General features: G+C 34.6%; 1 protein-coding gene and 2 long non-coding RNA genes across 3 annotated transcripts; 1 reads left to right on the top strand and 2 right to left on the bottom strand.

Moving 5' to 3' along the window:
* Positions 1–6,519: 6,519 nt before the first annotated feature.
* LOC147484112 (carotenoid 9,10(9',10')-cleavage dioxygenase 1-like) lies at positions 6,520–13,273 on the bottom strand. Its single transcript, XM_086575334.1, is given in 15 exon segments — positions 6,520–6,726; positions 7,451–7,562; positions 8,247–8,266; positions 8,268–8,499; positions 9,125–9,226; positions 9,311–9,428; positions 10,260–10,398; positions 10,611–10,795; positions 10,888–10,998; positions 11,287–11,349; positions 11,539–11,638; positions 12,287–12,398; positions 12,570–12,584; positions 12,680–12,750; positions 12,951–13,273. Coding segments are annotated over 15 exon segments (1,647 nt in total). The 5' UTR covers positions 13,188–13,273; the 3' UTR covers positions 6,520–6,696.
* Positions 13,274–15,884: 2,611 nt separating this feature from the next.
* Positions 15,885–16,945, bottom strand: LOC147484111 (uncharacterized). Its single transcript, XR_015206016.1, has 2 exons — positions 16,781–16,945; positions 15,885–16,696 (listed from the first exon to the last, which is right to left on the bottom strand). It is a non-coding gene; the product is annotated as an uncharacterized LOC147484111 (long non-coding RNA).
* A 3,529-nt stretch (positions 16,946–20,474) lies between these two features.
* LOC147484110 (uncharacterized) lies at positions 20,475–24,101 on the top strand. The gene is made up of 3 exons (XR_015206693.1): positions 20,475–20,928; positions 22,735–22,887; positions 23,805–24,101. It is a non-coding gene; the product is annotated as an uncharacterized LOC147484110 (long non-coding RNA).
* The last annotated feature ends 73 nt before the right edge of the window (positions 24,102–24,174 follow it).

The following is a 24,174-nucleotide window of genomic DNA, read 5'->3' as shown; positions in this document are numbered from 1 at the left end:
TATCCTTAAACCCATTCTTTTCATATAAAACCTCTACTTCTTGCCCTTCTTTAAACTCCATTCTCCTCCTTCACACTCACTCTCACAAACTTCTGCATAATCACACTGTACTTTACAAACTGAATTTTACTATTAGAATAAACAAAACCCTTTCTGGGATCATTTTATTTTATTGGTTTTAACTATTATTGTAGACTTTACATCCAGGACCATCCTAGAACCTCAGATGAGTATGGCAGTGGCTACGCTATAGACATCTTTGTTAAACTAGCATCTAAGTGAATCTATCCGTCAATCTCTTAAAAAACGGCCACACATGCCAAGTACAATTTTTCATCTTTGTATTATAGGAAGAACTATTCTGATTTCCACTGACTTTTGCGTTACCCATGTCATTTAATGGATGCTGGCATTCATGATTGTCTTCACTTGATTACAAATGGGCTTTTATTTAAAGTAAGATAATGAATGAATTGCTTACTTGCCATCTGTTGGATTTTGGTTCTCTAAACATATGTTCATCCTAACTAAAAAGTTGGTATATGATCTCATGACTAGGATCCTGCTAGGCTGAAAGCTAATGGAATAATTGTAGGATGGGGACAACAAAGATTGCTGGACTATGTAAAACTGAATTACAAAAATCCTGCAGCTATAATCCATGAAAATGGTAATACCATTAAACTTCCCCCACAACGTTTGAACCTTGAATTTTTTTTGCTTCAGCTTAATAACACTAACTAGCATGTGTCATGTGCTATGCATCAGTTCTCCAAGTTGTAAAGAACTAAAATGAAAATTGTTAAAAAAACTAAAGAGAAACAATTTTTTGTGAATCTCTCACTAAGAAAAGAGACAATTTTCTTAAAATGGAGAAGATATACAATTCATATACATAAATTTTAGCTTTTAAATTAAGAAGACTATCCTAAAATTATTGAAGAAGGAGGTGGTTCAATTTTAATAGAGATCAGGGAGCCAATTGTAATTAATAAATAGGAGAGATATAATTTAAATAAATGTAGGGAGGTAGTTCTAAAATCTTAAAATTGAGAGATTAGAAATACACTGTTCGGTTGAGAAGTGTGGTTCCTACAAACCCGGCTATCATATAGTGTAGAGATATGCTATGTGGATCCAGATTGAGTTTTCAAATGTTGCACCTTTTAATATTGCAGGACTTCCAATGACTAGCGATGACTCATGTAATCCAACAGCTTGCAATGACACTGTAAGAATTAAATTGTTACAGATATATAGAAAAAATAAAAATTTGCATCCATCCATAAGGTATAAATTTTGTTTTGCTACACACTAACACACCTACTCACTTCCTTTAAAAAAAAAATTGCCTTAGTTTATGTTTTATGGATGTTAGAGAGCTTGGAAGCATGGACAAAACTGAAGCATTATCCAGTACTACCCTTTTCCTAAGCATAAAATTTGGTACCTTGGTAGACTGCTGAAAGTCTGAAACATGAAGTTACAAACACGTCTTAATTGTTCACTAATCAAACCAAACCAAAATTTTCTTATAGCTTAGCATATTTATTCAATAAACTGTTGAGTTATTACCATTTTATACAAAGAGTTACATCTATTTAGTCAATAAAAAAAACATGTACCAAAGACATAATCCAAGACCTTCACGCTCTAATTTCTAAATTTTTATTGCAGGAATGGATCAAACCTCAGGGGATACTTTCGTGGTCCTTTCTTGATGTTTTTCAAGTAACGGGTGGTTACACTTCTCATTTCGGTCTTTATGGAGTAGACTTCCATGACAAGGAAAGAAGGAGGTACCCGAGGCAGTCAGTTGAATGGTATTCTACTTTGACATAAATTGCATTTCTTAAGAATGAAGTAGATTCATGATTCCATGAATCGAATATGTCCCCCATTGGTGAGCAATCTTTCAATAATGAGTTAGTACATAATGGCCCAAACCAACTAATTGTTTTACAATACTCAATCCCAGAACAATATATAAAATGGCCCAAACCAGTCCATCATGAAATGCTTAATATATGGTTGACCAACTGATTATTATTTTGAAAAAGTGCGTAAAATAGTTATTCAATCTAGGGACTAGGGAGGCATACAAATATACAAATGAAAACCGTTGACTATAGTTATTCATGAAATGCTCGAAATTGAGAAATCCACACAGATATTCACTTCTTGCTCTTTTTTCGATGGCTTTTTCTATTTGCTTACTATGCATCAGTTGTTCATCTACGAATAGTATAGCCACTTGACAAACTGCACTCCTTCAACATGCACTCTGCACCTTCTTCATTATCTTAATCAAGTGGAAACCCGAAACCTGCCAAAGTTATGCATGTACATCAAAGGAATGTGCAACTAATAATAGAGTGAGACAAATAAAATAACACTCCATCATTTTAATCATTCAATCTCCATACACATAAAATAAGTTATACATTATATGGATAGCTTTAAAATGGTTATCTTGCCACGTAGGCATCTCCAGGAGATCTATTATTTACACATTCAATTCACTCCACCTATTACATCAGACTTAATATATCTATAGAACAAATATTAACAGTGTCCAATATATTTTTTCTAATAATTATATATTGACTAAATTACAAGCAGTTAAATACATCTTGAATATATTTATTAAGAACATACAAGAGCATCAAATATCGAATCGTACAAATAATACAACTAGCGTATTGAAGTGTTTTTTACTTATTGCAATTTTTTGTTAGACCTTAACCTATATTAATCTAAACCCTATACATGCGTTCATTCTTTTAGTTTTCTCCACCCCAATTTTCCTTCCTAGCACGTGCAACGCACGTGCCCATTTACTAGTATATATAAACAAACTATAAAAATAAAACAATACTATTTCTATTTTGGTCGGATCCCCAATGAAATTAGAATTAATAAATAGGATTTTAAAGATAAGGAATAAACTATGGATAAATCCAAGCGATCTTTTCGTAGGCGTTTGCCCCCAATTGGGTCGGGGGATCAAATTAATTATAGAAACATGAGTTTAATTAGTCGATTTATTAGTGGACAAGGAAAAATATTATCTAGACGAGTGAATAGATTGACTTTGAAACAACAACGATTAATTACTAGTGCTATAAAACAAGCTCGTATTTTATCTTTGTTACCGTTTCTTAATAATGAGAAACAATTTGAGAGAACTGAGTCAACTCCTAGAACTGCGGGTTCTCGAACTAGAAATAAATAGATAGACCTATATCCTCAATTACAATTGAATAAAAATTCCATTCCGAACTCCAACTCCCAGATTGATTTTTTGTTCAAAAAATTAGAGAATCCAGATTTGATTGTCACGTCATAAGAAAAAATTAAAGTAAAAAAGATACCCCCCCTTTTTTTTTGAAACGTGCTCATTCATTTTTACTATTTTATCTTTATTATAATTATATTAAATAGTAATTTTTACTCTATCTTCCCGGAGCTCATTCTCCGGCCCCGTTTAAATCATTACAGTGTATTCCTTCCAATCTCCTTATTTAATGATCTTATTGGAAATCATGTAAAGACAATTCATATTTGATATGGCTATTTGTGCAAGTATTTTACGATTAAGAAGCAACTGCCTCTTAAGTCTCAAACGATGTGGCCAAGTCGTTTGGGACTCACCGTTTGAGACTTAGTCCAAACGGTGTGGCCAAATTGTTGGAGACTCAGTCCAAACGGTGTGGCCACATCGTTAGGTTTGCACAATGAACGACTTAGCCGGGTCGTTTAAGTTTGAAATTTTCGAATTCAATTTTTTGGGACCAATGACACATTTGTAATATTTGTTTTTTTTTTGAATTTTTGGGACCAATAGCACACTTGTAATAATTGTTTGTTTTGTTAGAGTCTGCCCAACACAATATGGGTCTGTCAATAACAAATACCATAAGAAATATGGCCAACAAGACATGACGAGTGATTACATTTTGTATTCTAACCGGGTTCAAACTAGATTCAGTTATATGTGGAGGCTGTCCAAATTCATAGTCATAGTTAGAATAAGATAATGCAATCGCAATTGATATATATATAACATGTAATGGGATGGTTGACTACTACTGAGGGTGAGAATTACCCTGGCTTTCCCGATGGGATTACTGGCCCTGATTTAATGGATAGGTATATAACATCAAAATAGAGCTTCGTAAGAGGGTGTCACCTCACCATACAGGCTTTTCAAGGCCATTCCAACGCACAATTCTTTGTTATCTCACTACGAGACTTATCAAGTTCAATGCTAAGGTGTTTGAGATTTGTCTAGCTAATATATGTAAAATAGGTAAAGAGAGAAATAAATTCAATTTCTCAAGTATTCCCGTGTGAATTTAGAATTGGATTTCAAATTATGGTGTTGTTTTTGGCTTAACATAGTTGTTTAAAAAAAAATAAGTTTTGTCAAACTCTCGGCAAGTCCATTAGTTTGAACTTCCATATATGTATGTGTCCAAGCTGTTAACTTCATCCACCTAGCATCAAAGCAATGTACAGAATCATAGAGCAATAATGAAGCATCCCAAAATGATAATACGCATATCTCTATAATAAGTATACCTTTTGTTTTTGGTAACTGATTATAAATATATCTTTTGTTTTGGTAACTGATTATAAATATACCTGATACGTTCCCAAATCGTATAAATGGATTAATTACTTTCCAAATTAACTCCTATCATACGTAGTTGGATATTTCCTTTTCAGTGGTATCACCTCCTATAAATAACTAAACAAAGAACACTCTACTTCATGTGCCATTGTTTAGTAAAGCTTTTTCTCTTCAACATAATGTAGTATTCTGTTGTCACTTGTAGAGCCCATCAAAACGATAAGTCTCATCTCCCTACAAGCAAAAACAAACGTGACCACTTCTCTCATTCTCGGCTCACAGAGCAAGACAACAATGAACAAGAGAGCCTCCAGCACTTCCATGATAGCATGGTTATGATGGTATTCATTTACAGTCGCTACAAATTGAAAACTATTCTCTAAGTAGTCTGAGTACTCTATTCGAGTTTCCTTTCCTTCTACTCTTTTTTTTTTTTTGGTTTTAGCCCATCAAAACGATAAGTCTCACCTCCCTACAAGCAAAAACAAACGTGACCACTTCCCTCATTCTCGGCTCACAGAGCAAGACAACAATGAACAAGAGAGCCTCCAGCACTTCCATGATAGTATGGTTATGATGGTATTCATTTACAGTCGCTACAAATTGAAAACTATTCTCTAAGTAGTCTGAGTACTCTATTCGAGTTTCCTTTCCTTGCTACTCTTTTTTTTTTTTTTGGTTTTATCAACCGACACACCCGGAATCTTCCTATTTGTAGCAATTTTTTTTATTTTGTTTTATCTAACACTGTTTGTTGCATTAATTTAATAAGTGGACAGGTGTTGATATATTTTTGTAAGGCGTAAAACCTTAACTTTTCCACCCATGCAGAGAAGATCTGGCCTCGTTTTTTAATACTCTTACAACATGGTTTCCAATGTCTTACAATCCGTTTTCTCTATCAATACCCCCATCAAATACTTCGATTGCAGTAGTATCACCTCCTATATATATGTAAGTGTTTTTGAATACTCTTACAACATGGTTTCCAATATGTCTTACCATTATATATTTTGTTATAATGATTTGTCCTCTCAAAAAGCTTGCCACTTAAAACACATACAGCAAAAAAAGGAGAATTATTAAAATCCAGGTAACTATGGAGTACAACTTTGTTTTAAAGAATGATTATTTAGTAGGAAGATCTTGCAAATTTTTATCTTGTTTTTTTTTTTTTTATTATGACGCAGAAACAAATGCTGTGGTAATAGCATTATCTCCTTGGAGATGCAAGCTAACACGTATGGTATGTCACCGAGTCCTGATTCCAAGGAGTCGGAAAGAGAAAGCCATCAACTACATGAAAGCGTATAATACACAACAGGTGAAAAGAAGTACAAGGTCTATGTGGAGAGTATAAGCTTACGAAGCTTAATTAGTTTGTTCACCTTTGGTCACAGATAAAGCTAGCAGCAGCCAGCCAGGCATTATATTTTAAATCCAAAAGAAGTTATACTATACTAGGTAAACTTTGTCTCTCATAATTGCAACTTGCAATCAATGGTACACTTTGTGATAAAAGATATGTCCCCGCGTTTCCCACTGCAATTGTTGATTGTCACTTGTGCTTCATCTAAAGAGGTGTGAACGAATGTTTCCTGTCGGGTAATGTAAATATGTAGTACATATACAAATAGAGCTATAGTCAGATTTCAGAGTTACTATATGCGGTTTATCTACCACTAAGAAAATTATATTTTCATGATGTATTGTGGTTGGAAGCTCGTATTTCATTTCAAGACAGTACAAATTTTAATATGAGTGGTCACTGGTCACCAACAACATTCAACTTAGCAGTAAATCCACATTTTTTCATCCTACTAAAACCCTTAGCAGGGACTCAAACAGAGATAAAGAATTGCAATATTAAGGAAGTCTGAAAATGCTTGCCAAAGTATCTTATTTTTTATCGGATTGATTACATTGACATCCAAGTAGCTTATATATAATGAATATTTACAAAACAGAACATATAAATATTTGGCTAATTGAGTTATGGCAGCACAGATGGTACTGTAAGCTGCCAATTACAAACACCATCAACTTGGACGTGTTCTGGATCAAAGCTTCGCTTGTTCTCGAAGTTGCTCCTGTTCAGAAGATAAAACCTAATCAGAAGTAGTTTTCCAATAAAAAAAAAAGAAAAAGAAAAAGGAAGAGAGTAATCCTAGTTTAGAAAGCAAACCACCAAACGCAAGAGAAACCAACTTAGATAGAATAATGCTCGAGTATTCAAGTCAAACATAGTTTGGACACTCAATGATCTGACTCGAGAACCTCCATGTTGAGCCATCTGAAGGACTTTCCAGGTAAGATAGTCATTTGAAACAACCAAGCTAAGATACTAACCTAATTAACTTTCCGTCTTCTCGTGTTAATAATAACATGCGATGCCCAAATACATTTTTGAGATATAAATGACGTGAATATTTCAATGGTCTGTTCTATATATCATTTAAGCAATGATTGTACTTATTTAGCCAAAAGAAAATGAAGAAATTGAACTTGATAATAGAAATGCCAATAGGTATGTTCATCATGCTACTTGAAATATTAATTTCCAAAAATTTCCATGAGTTTGTATCTGAACGCAAAAGAAAAGCGCATGCTTCAGTTTAATAAGATCAACTTGAATCCCCTGAAAATTAACTTTTATGGCAAATTTAGTATCGCCGTATTGGATGAAACTCTGTCATTTCTCCATTAAGGATGTAATTCCATTATTTCCATCATTACTCTCTTTTTAGCATCAATCAACCACCAAATTAAGGAAGATGGATACTGCATAAACTAACTAAAGTCACTAATACAAACCTCTGTTACAAAGAAAGCATGAAACCCATATGGAACTCTATTTGGAAGCTCAACGACAGCAACAGGATCTGGTGACATTGTTTTTGCATCAATGACATTTACAGAGGATTTTCTGCAGAGAAAAAAGTAAATGACATTAATGACATTTCATAAATTAATAAGCAAATGGTGAACTCTCTTTCTTCAACTATAACATGCAAAAACTTCTGTGAGTCAAGATTTTGATTCTTTCAGCCTGTTTTGTTCTAACTTCATCAGAATTCATCCACAAACAAACTTCCCCTTCAATTTCATAATGATCCAGGTGTGGTCCTTTTTGTGTCATAAATCAGTGTAGGGATATCCCAAGCACATAGGGATATTTTTATATCAGTATATCAACTTGACGTAATCAGGCCAAAAATCATTGTAACGTGGGTGTTTATATATATCCCAACTGTGACGATGCAAACACTTATCTGGTTTTTCTAAGTCATCACAACTCACTCAAGCTTATAACATATGTCCACGAGACTATGAATTTCTTAAACAAATTCAGGGGATTCTCTTTTCATCTGTAACAGACTATAAGATTCATGGAGATGAACTTTATACAACAATAAAAGAGAAACTTGAAGCTCTAGAACAATGTGAACAACTTTCCATACGTGAGCATGTGGATCTTTTTCTAAGGCAAGAAAGGTTATTGATTGAAAGGAAGATACCTCTGCAGTTGCCAATTAAACGCTTCTAATGATAATGATAACATTACTTTGACAGTGTTGTCATGATTACGGCATTTAGGAAGAGAAGTTACCCTATATTTTCATCATGGACTAAAAAATATTAAGTAGCCGTCATCCTCTTCAGACTTGACACCCGGCTCACGAGGGACGAAAATAGCTTCAGAACCAAATCTTGCAGGTCCTAAGTCATAGATTCCTCGAATATTTCCTCCAGCCTCTAGCATTGCTTTTCCAGCCTCCGGTTCAGCATGTAGATCAAATTTGATGATCCCTTTAACCTTTGCAATGCTGTCCAGTATGGTTCCATAGACAAACCTTTGTTTCCTATTCATGCAAAATAAGAGTTGATAAATCGATGTAAAGCGTAAATGAGTGAATTCAACATAACGGCAAAATGGTCAGAATCTCATGGCTTAAAGTGAAAGCAATCAAATATCATCCTCAATTTAGAATGAGAAAGTTATCGTAATTGATAATATAAATCCAAGTTCCAAAACGAAACTCATGTTCTAATGAATTGAAATCACTTCTGCAGACTAGTAAATTTATTGCCAAAACCACTATTTTTTGACATAAAATGTTATACAACTACCTTAAAAAGACAACACATTTTTATCAATGATATGAACTAAACCTTGGCAAACAGTGAGAAACAACAGGAAATGTACGTACAACAGATATAGCTGTCAGTTTAATTTGTAAGAATAGGGGAAGATGTGTAATGTAACGCTTAAGAGATATTTCCTTTGTGAAAGTTTAAAATATGGTAATATACAAAGATAGTTGGGCGGCTATTCAAGTATAAATTTAAGGATGAAGGACACAATTTGGTTTTAAGTATGAGGATCTATTCTAGTTGCTAAAAGCATGTCTACTCAAATATTTACTTATTAACTGTCTACATTCCAAAATTCATCAACATAACCAACGCAGGATGATATGACAATACCTGCCAGTGTAACTCTCATTCACCCTAGGAAAATCTACGGCAGACGCTGACAGTTTCTTCTGTGAAGCTAATCCAGTTTTCAAATTGAATCTCATCTCATATCTACCAAGGATCAAAAGAAGTTAGTAACATCCTGGAGAACAAATGAGGTAAAATATATTTAATGCAACAATCAGAATCACATACAGCTCGTTCCCAAAGTTTTCGAGCTTGTCTTTCACAGGTCCATTGACCATGTCCAAATCTGGCTTCTCAAGGCGGCAAGTTATCAAAACAATTTCATTTTCCTCCTCCCAAGCATTGGCTATCAATAGAAAGGCAATAAATATCATTATAGACATGCATTAAGCTGACGGGTAAATACGAGAAAACAATAATGATGTTGATGATACTAACTAAAACACATGTTTAGTACAAAAGCTCTGATTAATTCTGGTAGTATTTTCTACAGCAATGGTTGGTAAATATAAGGCATTGATCTACCCTGAATTCTAGATAGGCAAAGTAGGTTTCTTTAGATGCTAGGTTTTCCAAACCACAAAGAATACATCAGTTGACACAGCCATGTATGATTAGGTTGTACTCAAATATTGAAAGTCGAAAATATTTATAAAGGCAAGTAGGCAAATAGAAATCAGGGTTGAAATTTTAGAAAGTAATTTGTAAGTTTTTTTGTAAATCAGATTTTTCTCATATGACTCAAAAGAGTCTACATAATGAAAGGTTTAATCACCCATCCTGCAACAGAGAACTTCAATGTTTTCTTTTAAAATAGAAAAATAGGTGAGAAACAGCCATAACAGACTAACAGCAGAATCCAAATTGATATGTTCTTCTAAAGCGAGCTCATTTCCGTCGCTAAAGATACTTGCTATTCCCATTGATTGTTCAAAGTACATTGCAACGTGGGACTGCATGAGTAAACATTAAAAGAAACTGTTCAACCTATTTGATGATAAAACAAACAATAAATCGGTGCTCTAGATTGAAGACATATTGGAGGTGGAAACTGGAAACTGACCAATCAAAGGGATTATGCACTACTCTTTCAGTCTTTCTCAATAGGCTGCATTCCTATGCAGAAAACTTCAAAAGGTGCAACCATGAAGGAGCCTAAGAGGAAAAAATGTCTTACCATTGTGAAATATGAAGCAGTTCGGAAGCTCAAACCATCTGATCTGAAGTTCATCTTTTGCATATCGTGGTAGTATACCAAAGCGTGCCTTTTTTGTTTCATCAAATGTGAATATAAATTTCTTTTCCTTTACCATCTCCTGAAAGAAGTAAAACTTGATTTATATCGCTCAAAATATATCAAATATAGAGCCATATATTTTTCCAAATAGGAGTACAGCACCAACCATATAGTGTATACAGTGAGATACTATAAATAGTGAGACAAACTGTGGTAGCTTGGAGTAATATTTACTCTGGACAGTCAAATTATGTGTGACACTATCATTTAGCATGAGCAAGATTCAGGTACCTTCGGTCGGAAGTAAAGAGGTAGATCCATGAATACCGCATAGTTCTCCGTGATGGCAAAATCATGCATCATGACAGGGGCTGATACTGTTATTGGTACAGGATCATGCATGATACCATCCTTAGAAATGACTCTGTAAGTGCAATAGGGTGGTGCGTGTGAATAACCAAAGGTAAACATCTCTCCTGCATGGAAAGTTATTGTGAATCAGATTGGAGTACCAACTTACTAGCACTTAACCAAAATTGTTTTTGTAAAGATGTGTAATGAATTATACCAGTAAATGGGTCAACCTTTGGGTGAGCAGTGAAGGAATGTGTTAACCTCTTGTCATAATCCAACATCCCGAGGGTTTGCAGATCTCCATCTTCCAGAACTTGAAGGACATCTGCACGATTTAGTGCAGATGATTAGTAATATGACAGAAGAGAGAGACATCGATGAACTCTATCTTGACTAAATTAAATTGCTTCTTTTAATGAAGAATCAATTTTAGTAATATATTCCTGACCCAGATAGCATCATTTTCTAAAATATATTTAGATCTGTGTGGATTCATAGAAGACTTCAACATGAGAGAGATTTTTACATTTAAGCTACTTCTGCTTATTTCTGACATAAACAAATAGGAGTGATATATAGGAGATAAAAGATTTACAAAAATGAAAAATCTTACAAGGTTTATCTGCCTCTGACAGAGCCAAAAGTTTTCCATGGTGATATATGAGAGCTGTATTACCTGAAATGGAGACAATTGTTTAGTTTTCTTCTTGCATTACCAGTGGTCAAACTCGAAACAATACCAAAGAGATAATATCTCTTTTGAACCAATAAGATTACTTACTACAAAAAATTCACTAAAGATTCACAATACTATAGGAAAGGCAAGTTACATAAGCAGCAGCTTTTAGTACAGGTAAAACTCTACCTGTCCCAGTCCCATAAGAGACATCCAATACTTTCAGTTTTGCTCGAAGTATTTGCATGTTCACCATAAATAACCCAAAAAACCCTTTGAGGTCTCCAATCTACATATAACCAATTACCAAAGTTACAATTGTTTCAAAGCAAGACTTTGGGGACAAACAAATCCTTTCGAGGTTGCAGATAATCTGATCCCAGTACAATTCTCAGCTTTGCTACTGTCATTGAAAAACTTACTATTGTCTTCATATTAGTGAATTATTAGTAGAGAAAATGCTTGTATTGACCCTTACTCATTTTACAACTACATGACAATGACAACGATAACATATGCTTAATCCCAAATGAAGTGAGTTTTGTGCTAGGCACGGCAAAAAGCACTTGTCCGCCTGTGCTTGTCTTTTAGTGCCCCTCCCAAAACAAAAAAAAAAACTTTCGCCTCAACACCCCTCCATCCTTCTTCTTCCTCAAGACCTCACCCACTTCTTCCTTCTCCGCCGCCGCCGCCACTTTGTTCTTCCTTTATACTTAGTTCGCCCACCGGTTACCGGTATATTAGTAACCTCCAATATGATGATAAGCACGCACTACCATGGTTTATTTTCCTTGAGATTATTTATCTTCTTTGAGTGGAATTACATCTCACTTTTCATATTCCTCATTATCAGATCAATCAGAAAAAAACATGCCATCCTAAATCACTCAATGAGAACTGTTAGCAATTCTCAGATCAAACAAGATTCACACTATACCTTCATAAACTTCGCTCCTCCAACATATTCTTCTTGTTTAAGACGTGATGTCTTCACATAACGTGAAACATAGGTTGCTTTTCCATCTTTGATACGGATGGCATGAACCATTCTGTCAAAAATCATGCAAGATCTTTATTATGGCATGCTACAAAATCTTTTAATTATAAAACTTAAACACAACATAAAACATCAGTCTAATCACACCATTAAAATAGACTCTTCTTATGGAAAATAAAGCTTACAGACAGCACATTTCAAATAGAGGAATAAAAACACGTACCCATCGCCGTCGAACCTGCACACAAGAGAATAAATAAAGATCAAACATCAAATTAGGAACAATGATTAAATGAGGTTCTTATATATTAGAACAAAGATTAAATGTAGTACCAGTGATATCCTGCCACTGGAGTGAACTTAGGATTAGGTCCAACCCGAACAAATTCCCCATTCAAGCATTCCTATTTATAAAAAAAAAAAAACTCCCCAGTCAATAACATGTCTTTCCATTTCAGTTAATAATAACAAATGAATATGATTTGACAATAAAGTACAATCTCATTACTATGGTTTAAAATTACATTCTGGGCTACTGGTCACAACTATAATAAGGATGCACATAACTTTATAAGGAAAAAAAAAACGTTCTTTTCTTACTTACAGGAAGTTCTCCTTTGACAAGGAGATTATGAGAAGGAGGAGTTTCATCAATAACAGGAGCAAAATTTCCAGCTAACCAATGATGAGGTTTACTTGCATCATACATAAACTTCACTATCAACTTCTCTACCAAGTCTAAAAACCATGAAGAAACTCCCTTTTGAGGCTTTGGATCAATTTTAACTAGTCCTCCAGTGATACCCTTTTCAGGAATTGAGCTCTCCTTGTCTTCTGCCATTACACAAGAAGATACTCTGTTCTGCTTTGCTCTGTTTTTATCAAGTGCTCTGTTTTATGCCAAGAAGCAAAAAATAGATAAAATGGTGACATCTTTGAATTAGAAAATGCCACGTACCACATATGTAAAATGAGATGTTTAGACAACCCCTTATATGTGTCAGGCTAAGATTAAGATTGATTAGGCATTTTGAAATTAAAAATCACTTGCAAGTCTTTTAGTTTTCAGAATAAGTTTGTGGATATGCAACTGTTAGCTATCCACAAAACTTCAGTTGCTGATTGGTGGAGTGGCTGCTCGAAAAAACTGTTTTACTGCCCAAAAAAACAATTAAACTGTCCGAAAATTAATTTGACCAATAGAAACGTGTTGTTTGTGGACAAATCTGTCTACAAATTCAGACTCCTTAGTTTTTCAACTTTTGGTACTAGTATGATGTATGTGCTAACGCACATGTTGTTTTTATCCACAAATCAAATGATTAATACAATGAAAGTAATATTGTAAATATAGAAAAATAACATAGTGACATTATACGAGAAGATACTCTGTTTTTCTCAAGTGCTCTATTTTATGCAAAGAAGCAAAAAATATATAAAATGGTGACATCTTTGAATTAGATAATGCCACGTACCACATATGTAAAATGAGATGTTTAGATACAACATTTTCTTTATGGAGTTGCACAAGCCCTTATATGTGTCAGGTTAAGATTGATTAGGCATTTTGAAATTAAAAATCACTTGCAAATCTTTCACAACCGTTTATATAATGTCTCGAGATTTATACACAAATGTCCGTGTGTATTTCAATGCAAACCAACGGCACACACTGAGTCTGAATAGCTAGGACACAATATTTTAGTACAGCCAAAATCGGGAACTTTTGTTGGTATTTACATAGCATATTTCGTGGGGTGTCATAGTGCAACTAATTTTTCTTTTATTAAGAAGCGTGGTGCAAACATTTATTCTGTTTGAACTTTGAAGTAGAATAGTAATCATTTTTCTTGCAACTGATGACAAAAGAGAATCATTTGTAGACCGGAATTCACACCTTACTTTATGCCATGTCGCTATGCAGGAGGAGCTGCTCTGCCGAGTGTTTGTTACAAGTCTTTGTGGATGGTGAGTTGGTGACACACTTCATCAGTAAAACTTCACATCTTAATATTGTAATTAAAAAATACATGCCATGAGCCCATGATCAACAATGCATTGATTTATTCTTTGGATTTATGTTTGAGCTTTCTGCCATTTTTTATTAGGGAAGGTTTTGGGTTTATTCTTGGCAATTACATGAAAAAATATATGCAAGATTTCCTTTTGTAGGACTGAAGTACTAAAGAGCAATATTCTTTTGAAATGAAATAACATTTAGGACGATGGATCTGAAAATAAAAGTAATCTACATTTGAAAATAAAGGAAAAACTATACTGTGAAAATCCAGGATTTTGTTAGTTTTGATAACCCACAAAGATTTTGTGCTTTTCAGAATACGAAAGTAGATTACTAGATTGTTGTTTAATTTGTTACTTTGAATTTTAAGAGGAAAAACAACTAGCGAGGAACTTAGCATAGAAACGAATCAGATTAATGCACAATCATGGCTGGTAAAATGAAAACTCATATCTATTACAAACAAGGCTAGACGCTACAATACTGTTGGAATATGAGCTGATCGAGCTTGAAAAAACTAAGCAACTTGGGCTCATAACATTTATTTATGCTCGCTCGTAATGCCAAAAAAAGGAGCCTAACACTCGAACATACTGTTATGAGCCCAAGTTGCTTAGTTTTTTCAAGCTCCTTTATAATGCCAAAACTCATAACCAGAACATATTTATGAGCCCAAGTTACTTGCAAGTTCGATAATGAGCCCAAGAACATATTTATTCCCGTCTGATTATTGCTCCTTTATAAGAACTACGTGTGGCTTGATTCCCATCTGATTTATTTATGCTCGAACATGTACTGATAAGTGACAGATGTGCGGTCGAAATGAGTGGCTAATAGTCGTAGGTGTTCAAGCTTGTCTGAGCAAACCACCATTTCCCTAAAATCTGGACAACCATCCACCAACTGATACAACTTCCCACCACCATAGCCACGCCGCCATTTTCTTTTTCTCTTCGTCACTCCTTTTCATACACATGAACTTACTACAACTACAACTTTTAAACACCTACAACTACACTAATTAAACTCCAACACTCATAATCAATCAAACACATAATACAACCAGAAATACTTCAACAAAGGTACAAACCAAAAAAAAAAAATATGACAGCACCAATTTGTGGCAAAGTTTACCCAAGTACGCAAAAGACTTAGACTCCACAGCCATCCGATCTATAGCCGGATCAAGGGCCACAATTACTACAAAACCATGTAAAATCCACGCCACATATATCCTGTCCCACTATCTTGATTCTCATATCATCTCTACATACTATCTATGGTTATTCACTTCACAATGACAACTCACCACCACCTTGATGACACCTCTCACGTGTGTTTGATAAGTCAGGTCACGCGTGATTTGTTCATTAAAAGCCTGCAAGTTTCGAGAGATAGCTATCCTTCCCAAAAAATATTATTTCCAAGAAGTCCAGATACATTCAACACAAATATAGCAAGATTCCAAGTCCCAATCTATACTAATATTCCTTATGCATACTCAACAAGTGATATGTAGATCACATGAAGACAATACATAAATCAGATATGCATTCCATAACACAAGTACATCCTACAGCAATCCCCACTGGGTCTTCCCAAGTGGAAAACGACTCATATTTCTACAACAACACGATATAACAAAATAAAAGACGAGTTGCGCACGGCACACTCTATTGTATCAGGCTACTAAGAGCCACAACATTCAAGTAAAATCCTCACCAACACTCATCACCAGCATACATAAGGATCAACCGTGCTCCCCGATTGATTCAAGCACCGCATCCGTCACCGCAGCACTCGTCCCATAAAGAAGCATAGCTGAAGACACTTCTGCATCACCACCGCACTCGCCTTTCTCAAAGTCACCCACACTAGCATCTTCTTCACTCTGTGAAATTGCCTCAATCTCCGCACCTGGAGCCAACACCAGCTTCCCTTCCGCAAGCCAGCCAGACGTTTCCACTTAGATGTACGCCTCTCCGCCAGTTTCTGATACTTGTCTACATCGAACCTTGCCAGATCCGAGTCCTCCTCCGACCGCTCCAACTCCAACTCCCGCTCTAGCAACTCGTACATCTTTTTTAGCTCGATATGCAGCATCTTATCAGTGTTGTGCTTTGAAAACAAATGTCAGTAACTTCTTTCATCACCTGCATCTTCGCTGCCTCAGCTACATAAATGTCTGCACGAACCGTGTTATTAACCGTTTCTAGTTCTTTAAGACGACACCTTAGTTCAGTAATCTCAGTTCGCTTCGACTGCATTTCCATATCCGATGCGCCCAACACTAAAGCCAGCACTTCCAGCTGCTGCACATAGAGTATATTCTACAAAGCACAACATAATAAATTACAATCACCAACATGCGCACATCCGCAACAGTATCCGACAACGACACGGTTCATACTTACCCGATAGGCGCTTACAACATTTTGCTCCCGTAACTCTTCAGCAGTCATCCTCTCCACAAGCTTACGGTCCGACTACAGCATAATCGAGTCCACAAAGCCCTTATCTATTGGCGCTCGATTATACGTGTAATGACTCGGAATTTTTCCTACGGGTAAACCGGTCATTTTGCGTGTTAGTTCAATGCCACTCTAAGTAATTAATTACATACTATATGGCGAGGTTTAACATTTATACATTTGGATATGAGTTTTGATATGGATTTGGATAGTTGTTTGAATTGGGTTTTTGTGTGGGCTTGGGTAGAAATATATGTGCATATTCTATTAAATTGGGCCAATTAAATTATTAGACTTGCTATATTATATTGGACCTATTTTATTAGTGAGCATATAATATTAATTGGGTTTGCTCTATAATTATTTGGTTTGTTATTTTATTGGGCCTTCTATATTAATATTGAGCATGTTCTATTATTGGGTTTGTTTTATGGCTAAATCTATGGTGCGTCATTACATCTTGGCCACTCATACCAAGGGGTGCGTGTGTATTTAATGGCAAAAGTACTGATCCAAAGGCCCATATTACCTGCGCACCATACGACCTGCGCACTGAAGACATGCTCTTGTTTTATTATATGGGCTTGTTCATATATATTGGGTTTACTCCTACGGTCCTGAAATGAAAAGGAGATAGGATAAGGACGAAAAAGGAAAAGGGAGGTCAGGAACAGACTCTTCTTCTCTAACGATACCAAAAGCCGAATCAACCGTTTGGATTTAGAAAAATCCCCAACGATATGGCCACACCGTTTGGACTTAGTCCAAAATGATGTGGCCATGTCGTTTGGGATTTGAACTTTGAAAAAATATAAAGTTCTCGCTTTTTTGATCTTGATCGGTATGGCGGTGTCGTTTGGATCGAGTCCCAAACGGTGTGGCCAAGTCGTTTGGACTTAGTCCAAAACGACTAGCCGGTCGTTTAAGTTTGGGGTTTCGAATTCAATTTTTTGGGGACCAATGACATACTTATAATAATTGTTTTTTTTAAAGATTTTTTGAAACCAATGGCACACTTGTAATAATTGTTTTTTTTTGGAGTCTGCCCAACACAAATTGGGGTCCGGCAGTAATAGGACCCTATTTTTTTTATTTTTTTTTTCATGTATCCATAAATTAGTTGGAACTTCAACGTAAAACAACTCAATAATTAAAATAAGAAGTTTAAAACAAGATTGAAGGATGCAACATGCAAATAGAAACAACTAAATTAAAGTAGAATAACTAACTCACATTCTCAGTCATTGCGATTGCATTTACCATATGCAATAAAACCTTAAACCACTAAGCTACCAAAGATGAGATGAGTAAGCACTTGAAATTGTTTTAATTTTATCTTTTTAGTATGTAGCGCAATTTATGAAAAATTTGTTTTTTTATTTTTGTAATATTTTGATTCTCTTGTTAGCAGTAACAATATAACATGCAATATCAAGTTGGGGAGTACATGGAATCGTAACAGACAAATAAACATGAAGATTTGAACACCAACAAATAGACACAACAATTTGTTTCTCAACGACAAATGTGTGAATGAATTCAAGTCTTCATGAAAACTATAAAAGTTTGAGGCTCTAAATGTATAGTATAACACTCAGTTTTGTTTGCACAGAAAAAGTGAACACACTCACACTTATTCTATAACTCAATGTCAATCAACATTAGAATCATGACTACTGATACAGTAGCACAACTAAAAACCGAATAATTTCCTACAATTGCTGAGGTAAAATGGCATGTCCATGAAGCTTTCCACATCCCATTCAATGAACAAATTATCTTGCAAAGAGGACAACTAATGGATGATGTAGATTCCACGACTACTTTTGATGAAGAAATGCAAATATACACAAAAGTGAGGTCGACATTAAGGGAGGTCACAATTAGATTTGAAGGCACCAAGGGCTATCAACAACATGAAATAAGTTTAACACTTGACAGTGAAACAAGTGTTGAAGGTCTAAAGGACATGATTGCAGATAGGATGCAAATTCCTATGAGCCACCGAGGCTTATGGCTACATGACAAGGAAATAGAGAACTACCACATGTTAAGTGATTATTTAGTCGAAACAACCGAGGCAAACATCACATTAGTTGTAGAGCACAGTCATGCAAACGAAGAAGAAGATAAGGGGATTATTGTGGATAGACATAGCATATGGACCTGTTGTTTCCGAAGACAGAGAGATGTCCACGGACCACGGACGATACGATATCAAAGTTAATGGACGAGGCAAGAGAGGCCCGTGATCTTTCGAATATGGAATTCTATTTGAGCTTTAATGGCACAATTCTCAATGATGGTAATAGGAATTTAGGATACTACGGTATTTTGTGATGAATCTAAGATATATGTAAACATTACCTAAATTAGTGTGATTTTGTGGACATATCACAAGCTTTGTTAAAAAGAAAAAAAACAAAAAAAAAATTTCAACTCCCACCCCACCCCACCAATACTCGTATAGTTAATAAATAAGTAAGCACTACAAGAAAAAAGGCTTTATATCAATGCTAAAAACAATCACACAAATTTTGAAAGCTTTGTTAAAAAGAAAAAAACAAAACAAAACACAAATTTCAATTCTCGTCCACTAGAATCATTGTTTTGCATGTTTTGTTTACGTAAGTCGCTCACTATTGTCAATCATAATCTCTAATTTATTTACTCTAACATTTGTTTTTGACAGTGAATTTACTCTAACATTACTTGAAAGGTGTAACGTTAAGTCACGAAGATAGACAATTTTTTAAACGTGGGTAATTTAGTTGATGTTTTGTATAGGGGTTTTAGGCTTTTAGTTGAACAAGTTTTGTGATTGTTTGTTTGTTTTAAACAATATATTGGTAGAAATAAACAAATAATAAAAGAAGACTTTCTTAGATTGTTAATTAGTTGAGGATAGATAATTTTTATAGATAATTTGTTCTTATTTATTTTGGTTTAGTGAGGAATTCTTAATTTTGAGAAGGAATAAGATGGACCTCGAGAACAAATAATTGTGAAACTCACATTTCATAATATTTATTTAAGGTAGGGGCATCTATACGAGAGACGTTAGATCAACAGGTTTAAAGATTTGAAAAAACACCAATTCCTAGCACTGTTCGTATACTTGTTTATATGTATAGGTTTGTTTATTCGGGAAAAACAAAACTCTTTATGTGAATGTCTGAATTTCTCTTTTTTCCTCTAAGTTTTTCAAAGAGATTTCGATCATTATATTAGTAGGTGAAAAAAAATTACTTAAGATCTTTTCGACAAAATAAACCATGATCAAGCTCAAATATCAATCATTACAATTACGTAGCAAAGTCAAACATAATTGTCATAAATGTCCACACTTTCTAAAACAAAACATTTAAATTGTATGGGCAAATTGGTAACACAGTGTTCACAATTTCAACAAATACCGATATTTCAAACCATTAAAAAGAAACTTCCACTACTTTCCCTCCATTTATTTTTAGAGTTCATCTCATTTTCTCACTCTCGGTTCCAAAAAATGGCGAACGAAGCAGAAATGAGTAGCTGGACAGATTTACTTCACTCAACAAACAAACTTCTAGAAAAAACTTCTCCTTATCCTCAATTTCCACCTTTACAGGTCTCTCACTTCATTTCCACAGCTTTTTTGTGAAAAGAGTATGATTATAAAGAGTAGATTAACATAAAAAATTGATAGATTGCTTGTAAAGAAGTTGCTGAGTTAGAATATAGAGTGTGCTTTCCTTTTAATGACAATATGATATCTGATAGCGGCAACATTGTATTGTAGATCCCATTTGATGTTAACTGAATAATGAGTTTTTGCTCAAAAGACTGTATAGGCACGCTATTGTATCATGACATTTTATCTGTTCAATTATTGTTTTTCTGTTATCCTTTTTTATGCTTTTAAACATTTAGTTTAGTGATATTTGCTACTATTGCGTTTCTTATTTGTCTCCCATTGCACATTCTACGCCTTGTTGTTCATTAATTCTGTTTATGTCTCACCTATTGATCATCTCTTGTATATTTTGAAGACGACATTTGAGGATGTGTTCCCTGCCGAAGCCACAAGCGTTGAAGAATATCTTCAGCAGGTAATTTTAAACTTCAATATTTAAAGCAAAAGTTTAACTTTTCCTTTTGCCAATCCTCCTGTTAAATATTCAACCTATAAGAGTCAAGTTCTGCAGGAGAGAGTTTTTATATGCTAAACCTTATTGAAACTTGATGGTTCAGTATTTCAACAAATGAAAATAGAAACAAAGCACGAATATATACTGAAAGAACTAACCTACAATCCAATATCAATATTTTAAGCCCTACATTTTTGTCAATTTAACTTGAATCATTTTCAATCAAACAAATACATGGCCACTCTGTTGAAAACATCTAAACAATAAGCTAGAACTTTATTTAGAATTAAAACGAAGAAACAGCTGATGAAAAGGAAAGGTCTATCACTCTCTCCAATGGAAGCACAAGGAAGATAGCGAATAATATAAGCCTATAAAAATATCATAGCAATATCGTGGATACCCAACAAGTAGCTATATACAATTACAAAGACCTAACCCCTAGGAGTATATTAATCCAGTCAGAATCTACTATGCGATTAGGAGGATATTGATCAAGCATCCAGTACCAGCAGATTGTGACATCACAGTTGGCTGCATCAACAACTCTAAGTGTCCGTATCCGACACGGATACAAAGTGTCTGACACGGAAATATATAAAAAATTGAGTTATATTACACACGATATGTGTCCATGTGTGTCCGACACGGACATGTGGATACGTATCCGACACCGATTTTTTTTGAAATATGGCGTGTCCATGTAACATAGACTCTAACTAACTGCGTTGTATTGTAACTAACTAATTGAGTTAGGAGATTCTTCTAGAAGCTAACATCCGACATTGTAATCTATATATAGTCCTCAAATGTACATTGATCAACAAGAAACAAAATTTACTATTCCTATTTCCTCAAAAGGATACAGGGAATTTGAAATCCTTACTAATAGAAATTAAAGTTGAGATCCAAACACCCATCAGACCTTATTCCATTCACTTACACTGATACGCAAAGTGCACCCCACCTTTATGGGGCTATGGGTAGTCTGTTGCTAATGTCTTCCGGTTGATGTGATCATTTTGCTTTTTGGTTATATCAATGAATACAATTTCTTCTATCAATAATAATACTAATTATAATTGAGAATTATATAAAAAATAGAATACGCTTTGTTTCAAATTAATCTATTCAAGTTAAATGTGATGTAAAAGCAGGGTTGTATTTGTCAAATAACCATCTATAGGATGTTGTGTATTTGTTTTTGTTTGTTTTTTTTTTTTTTTTTTTTTCAAGTGCTTATAAAAGGAGCTTAAAATGAAAAAAAAAACCACTTTATAAAACCATCTTATAAGACCATGTCTTATAACTCAACCCAAAAACAAATTGCCCGTTAAACTACTGTTTGTCAAGATAAAATCACGCACCAAATAAGGTGTTCTGATCCAGTAGTATCCTTCTTTAGTTATATATTATTAGTAAAACTACACGGTTCATAAATAAAAAAAATCTCACTCTGGTATAAGAATTCCCTTTAGTGTATAGCCATATACACTTATGGTATTTGTGTTTTTCTTTCTTTCTTTTTTAAAACAATTTTAAGCATGATATATGTCCTCTTGGGTACCTTGGGGTACCTTGGAAAAGGACTTACTGGACACATGGTGGGGTATGATTAAGGACATGCCCTAAAGAATTGGAAAGTGGCTGAAGAGAGGATAAGGACCTGAAAGAAGACGGTAATTAAAGTCTTGTGATACCTCAAACCGCATATTGTTGGTCCCTTAATATCTGGATTTGTGTTTGTGGCTTCTTCTTTTGATCCAGTTTTAATGGGTGGGGGACGACTACTACCCAGAGAAGTGAGGTTACCTCTATACTTCAGGAACACTTGCATTTGCAGCCAATATCTGGATATTGTATCCCAATCACAGTGAAACCCTACTTTTGCTTTACCACGCACCTTCAGTTGTATATGAGGTATTATGCATTCTCTTTTAATGCCTTTAAATTAGTTGATTCTCTATATTTCTGCTATTGGTATATATGCTGTATGGGTAACATTAGTAACATACTATTTATATGCCATATGGGTAGCATTAGTAACTTACTAGTTACTAGTAGTGTAGTGTGGTTGAACCTATAATCCTATATTAGTGGTTTCGTGTAAGTACTTTGCTGCACTCATGATAGTGTATTCTCAAACCTTTTGAGTGGAATTGTCGTTAGCACTTTTTTTTCCACTGCCTTACACTTATACTTCCACATAAAACCTACTTGTTTAGGTGTATGATCCTAGTGCATATATTGCACCAGATGACCAAAGAAATATGTGTATGCTCTTTGCTGAACTAAGGTTTTGTTGCCTCCTTATATATTTTTTCTATGAAAAAACTTAAGTATTTGATGAAGTACTAGGCATTAAAGTTTACATACGGTGAGAGGCATTGCTATTCTTTCGCTAATTATTTTACTTAAAAATGAACCTTTCTAATCATGTAATGAAAATAAATATTCGTTGGGTAGGATTTAGTTTTTTTTTCCCCTTGGTCATGAATATTAAGAACATGAGCAGCCTTCACTGATTATAAATTAAATTATAATCATACGTACACTGGGAATTAGAGAGTGCCAACGTCTCATTGAAAAGATTCATAATCTGAAGGAAAGATTCCCATCACTTGCTGGCAGGATCTACTTTAAAAAGTCAGTCCTTGGTTTTTTTTCCATGAGTATTTGGTCCTACACTGTATCAAATAAAATTACAAGCTTACGCTCCAAAATTCTTTGGTGGCTTCTAGTCACCCTTTCAAATTCTTATTCATTTTCACCCCTGCTTATTCTTCACACATTTCAAATCTTAATGCATTACAAATAAACTCTTTCTTGTGGTGCAGGTGTGGTGACCCATTTTTGGAACAATTCAGTCACTTGTACAGATTAAGTGTTAACATGTGCTAAGTCGGTGGTTGACATCATGATTATGCTGAAAATGAAGATCTGATTGTGAAGAAAACAAATTACAAAACTGACAATTACAATTGGAATACGCACCCTGTTTCAGACGTAATTTGCTATTGTACAGATTAAAGTAATTTGCTGTAATGCTATATTTTCTCAAAGTCACAAAAAACTTTCACCAATTTCTGTTTATATGATTATTACCTGTTGGCATAAGTTTGCTTGTCAGGGTATTATCTTGTGCCGAGTTTTTAATTCCTTCTAAATTTTTATGTTCACATACGGTCTTTATTATGTAAGTAGGTT

Source organism: Coptis chinensis, chromosome 8 (genome assembly GCF_015680905.1).
Source record: "Coptis chinensis isolate HL-2020 chromosome 8, ASM1568090v1, whole genome shotgun sequence".
Classification (NCBI taxonomy): Eukaryota; Viridiplantae; Streptophyta; class Magnoliopsida; order Ranunculales; family Ranunculaceae; genus Coptis; species Coptis chinensis.
This window is presented reverse-complemented; position numbering and strand designations above follow the sequence as displayed.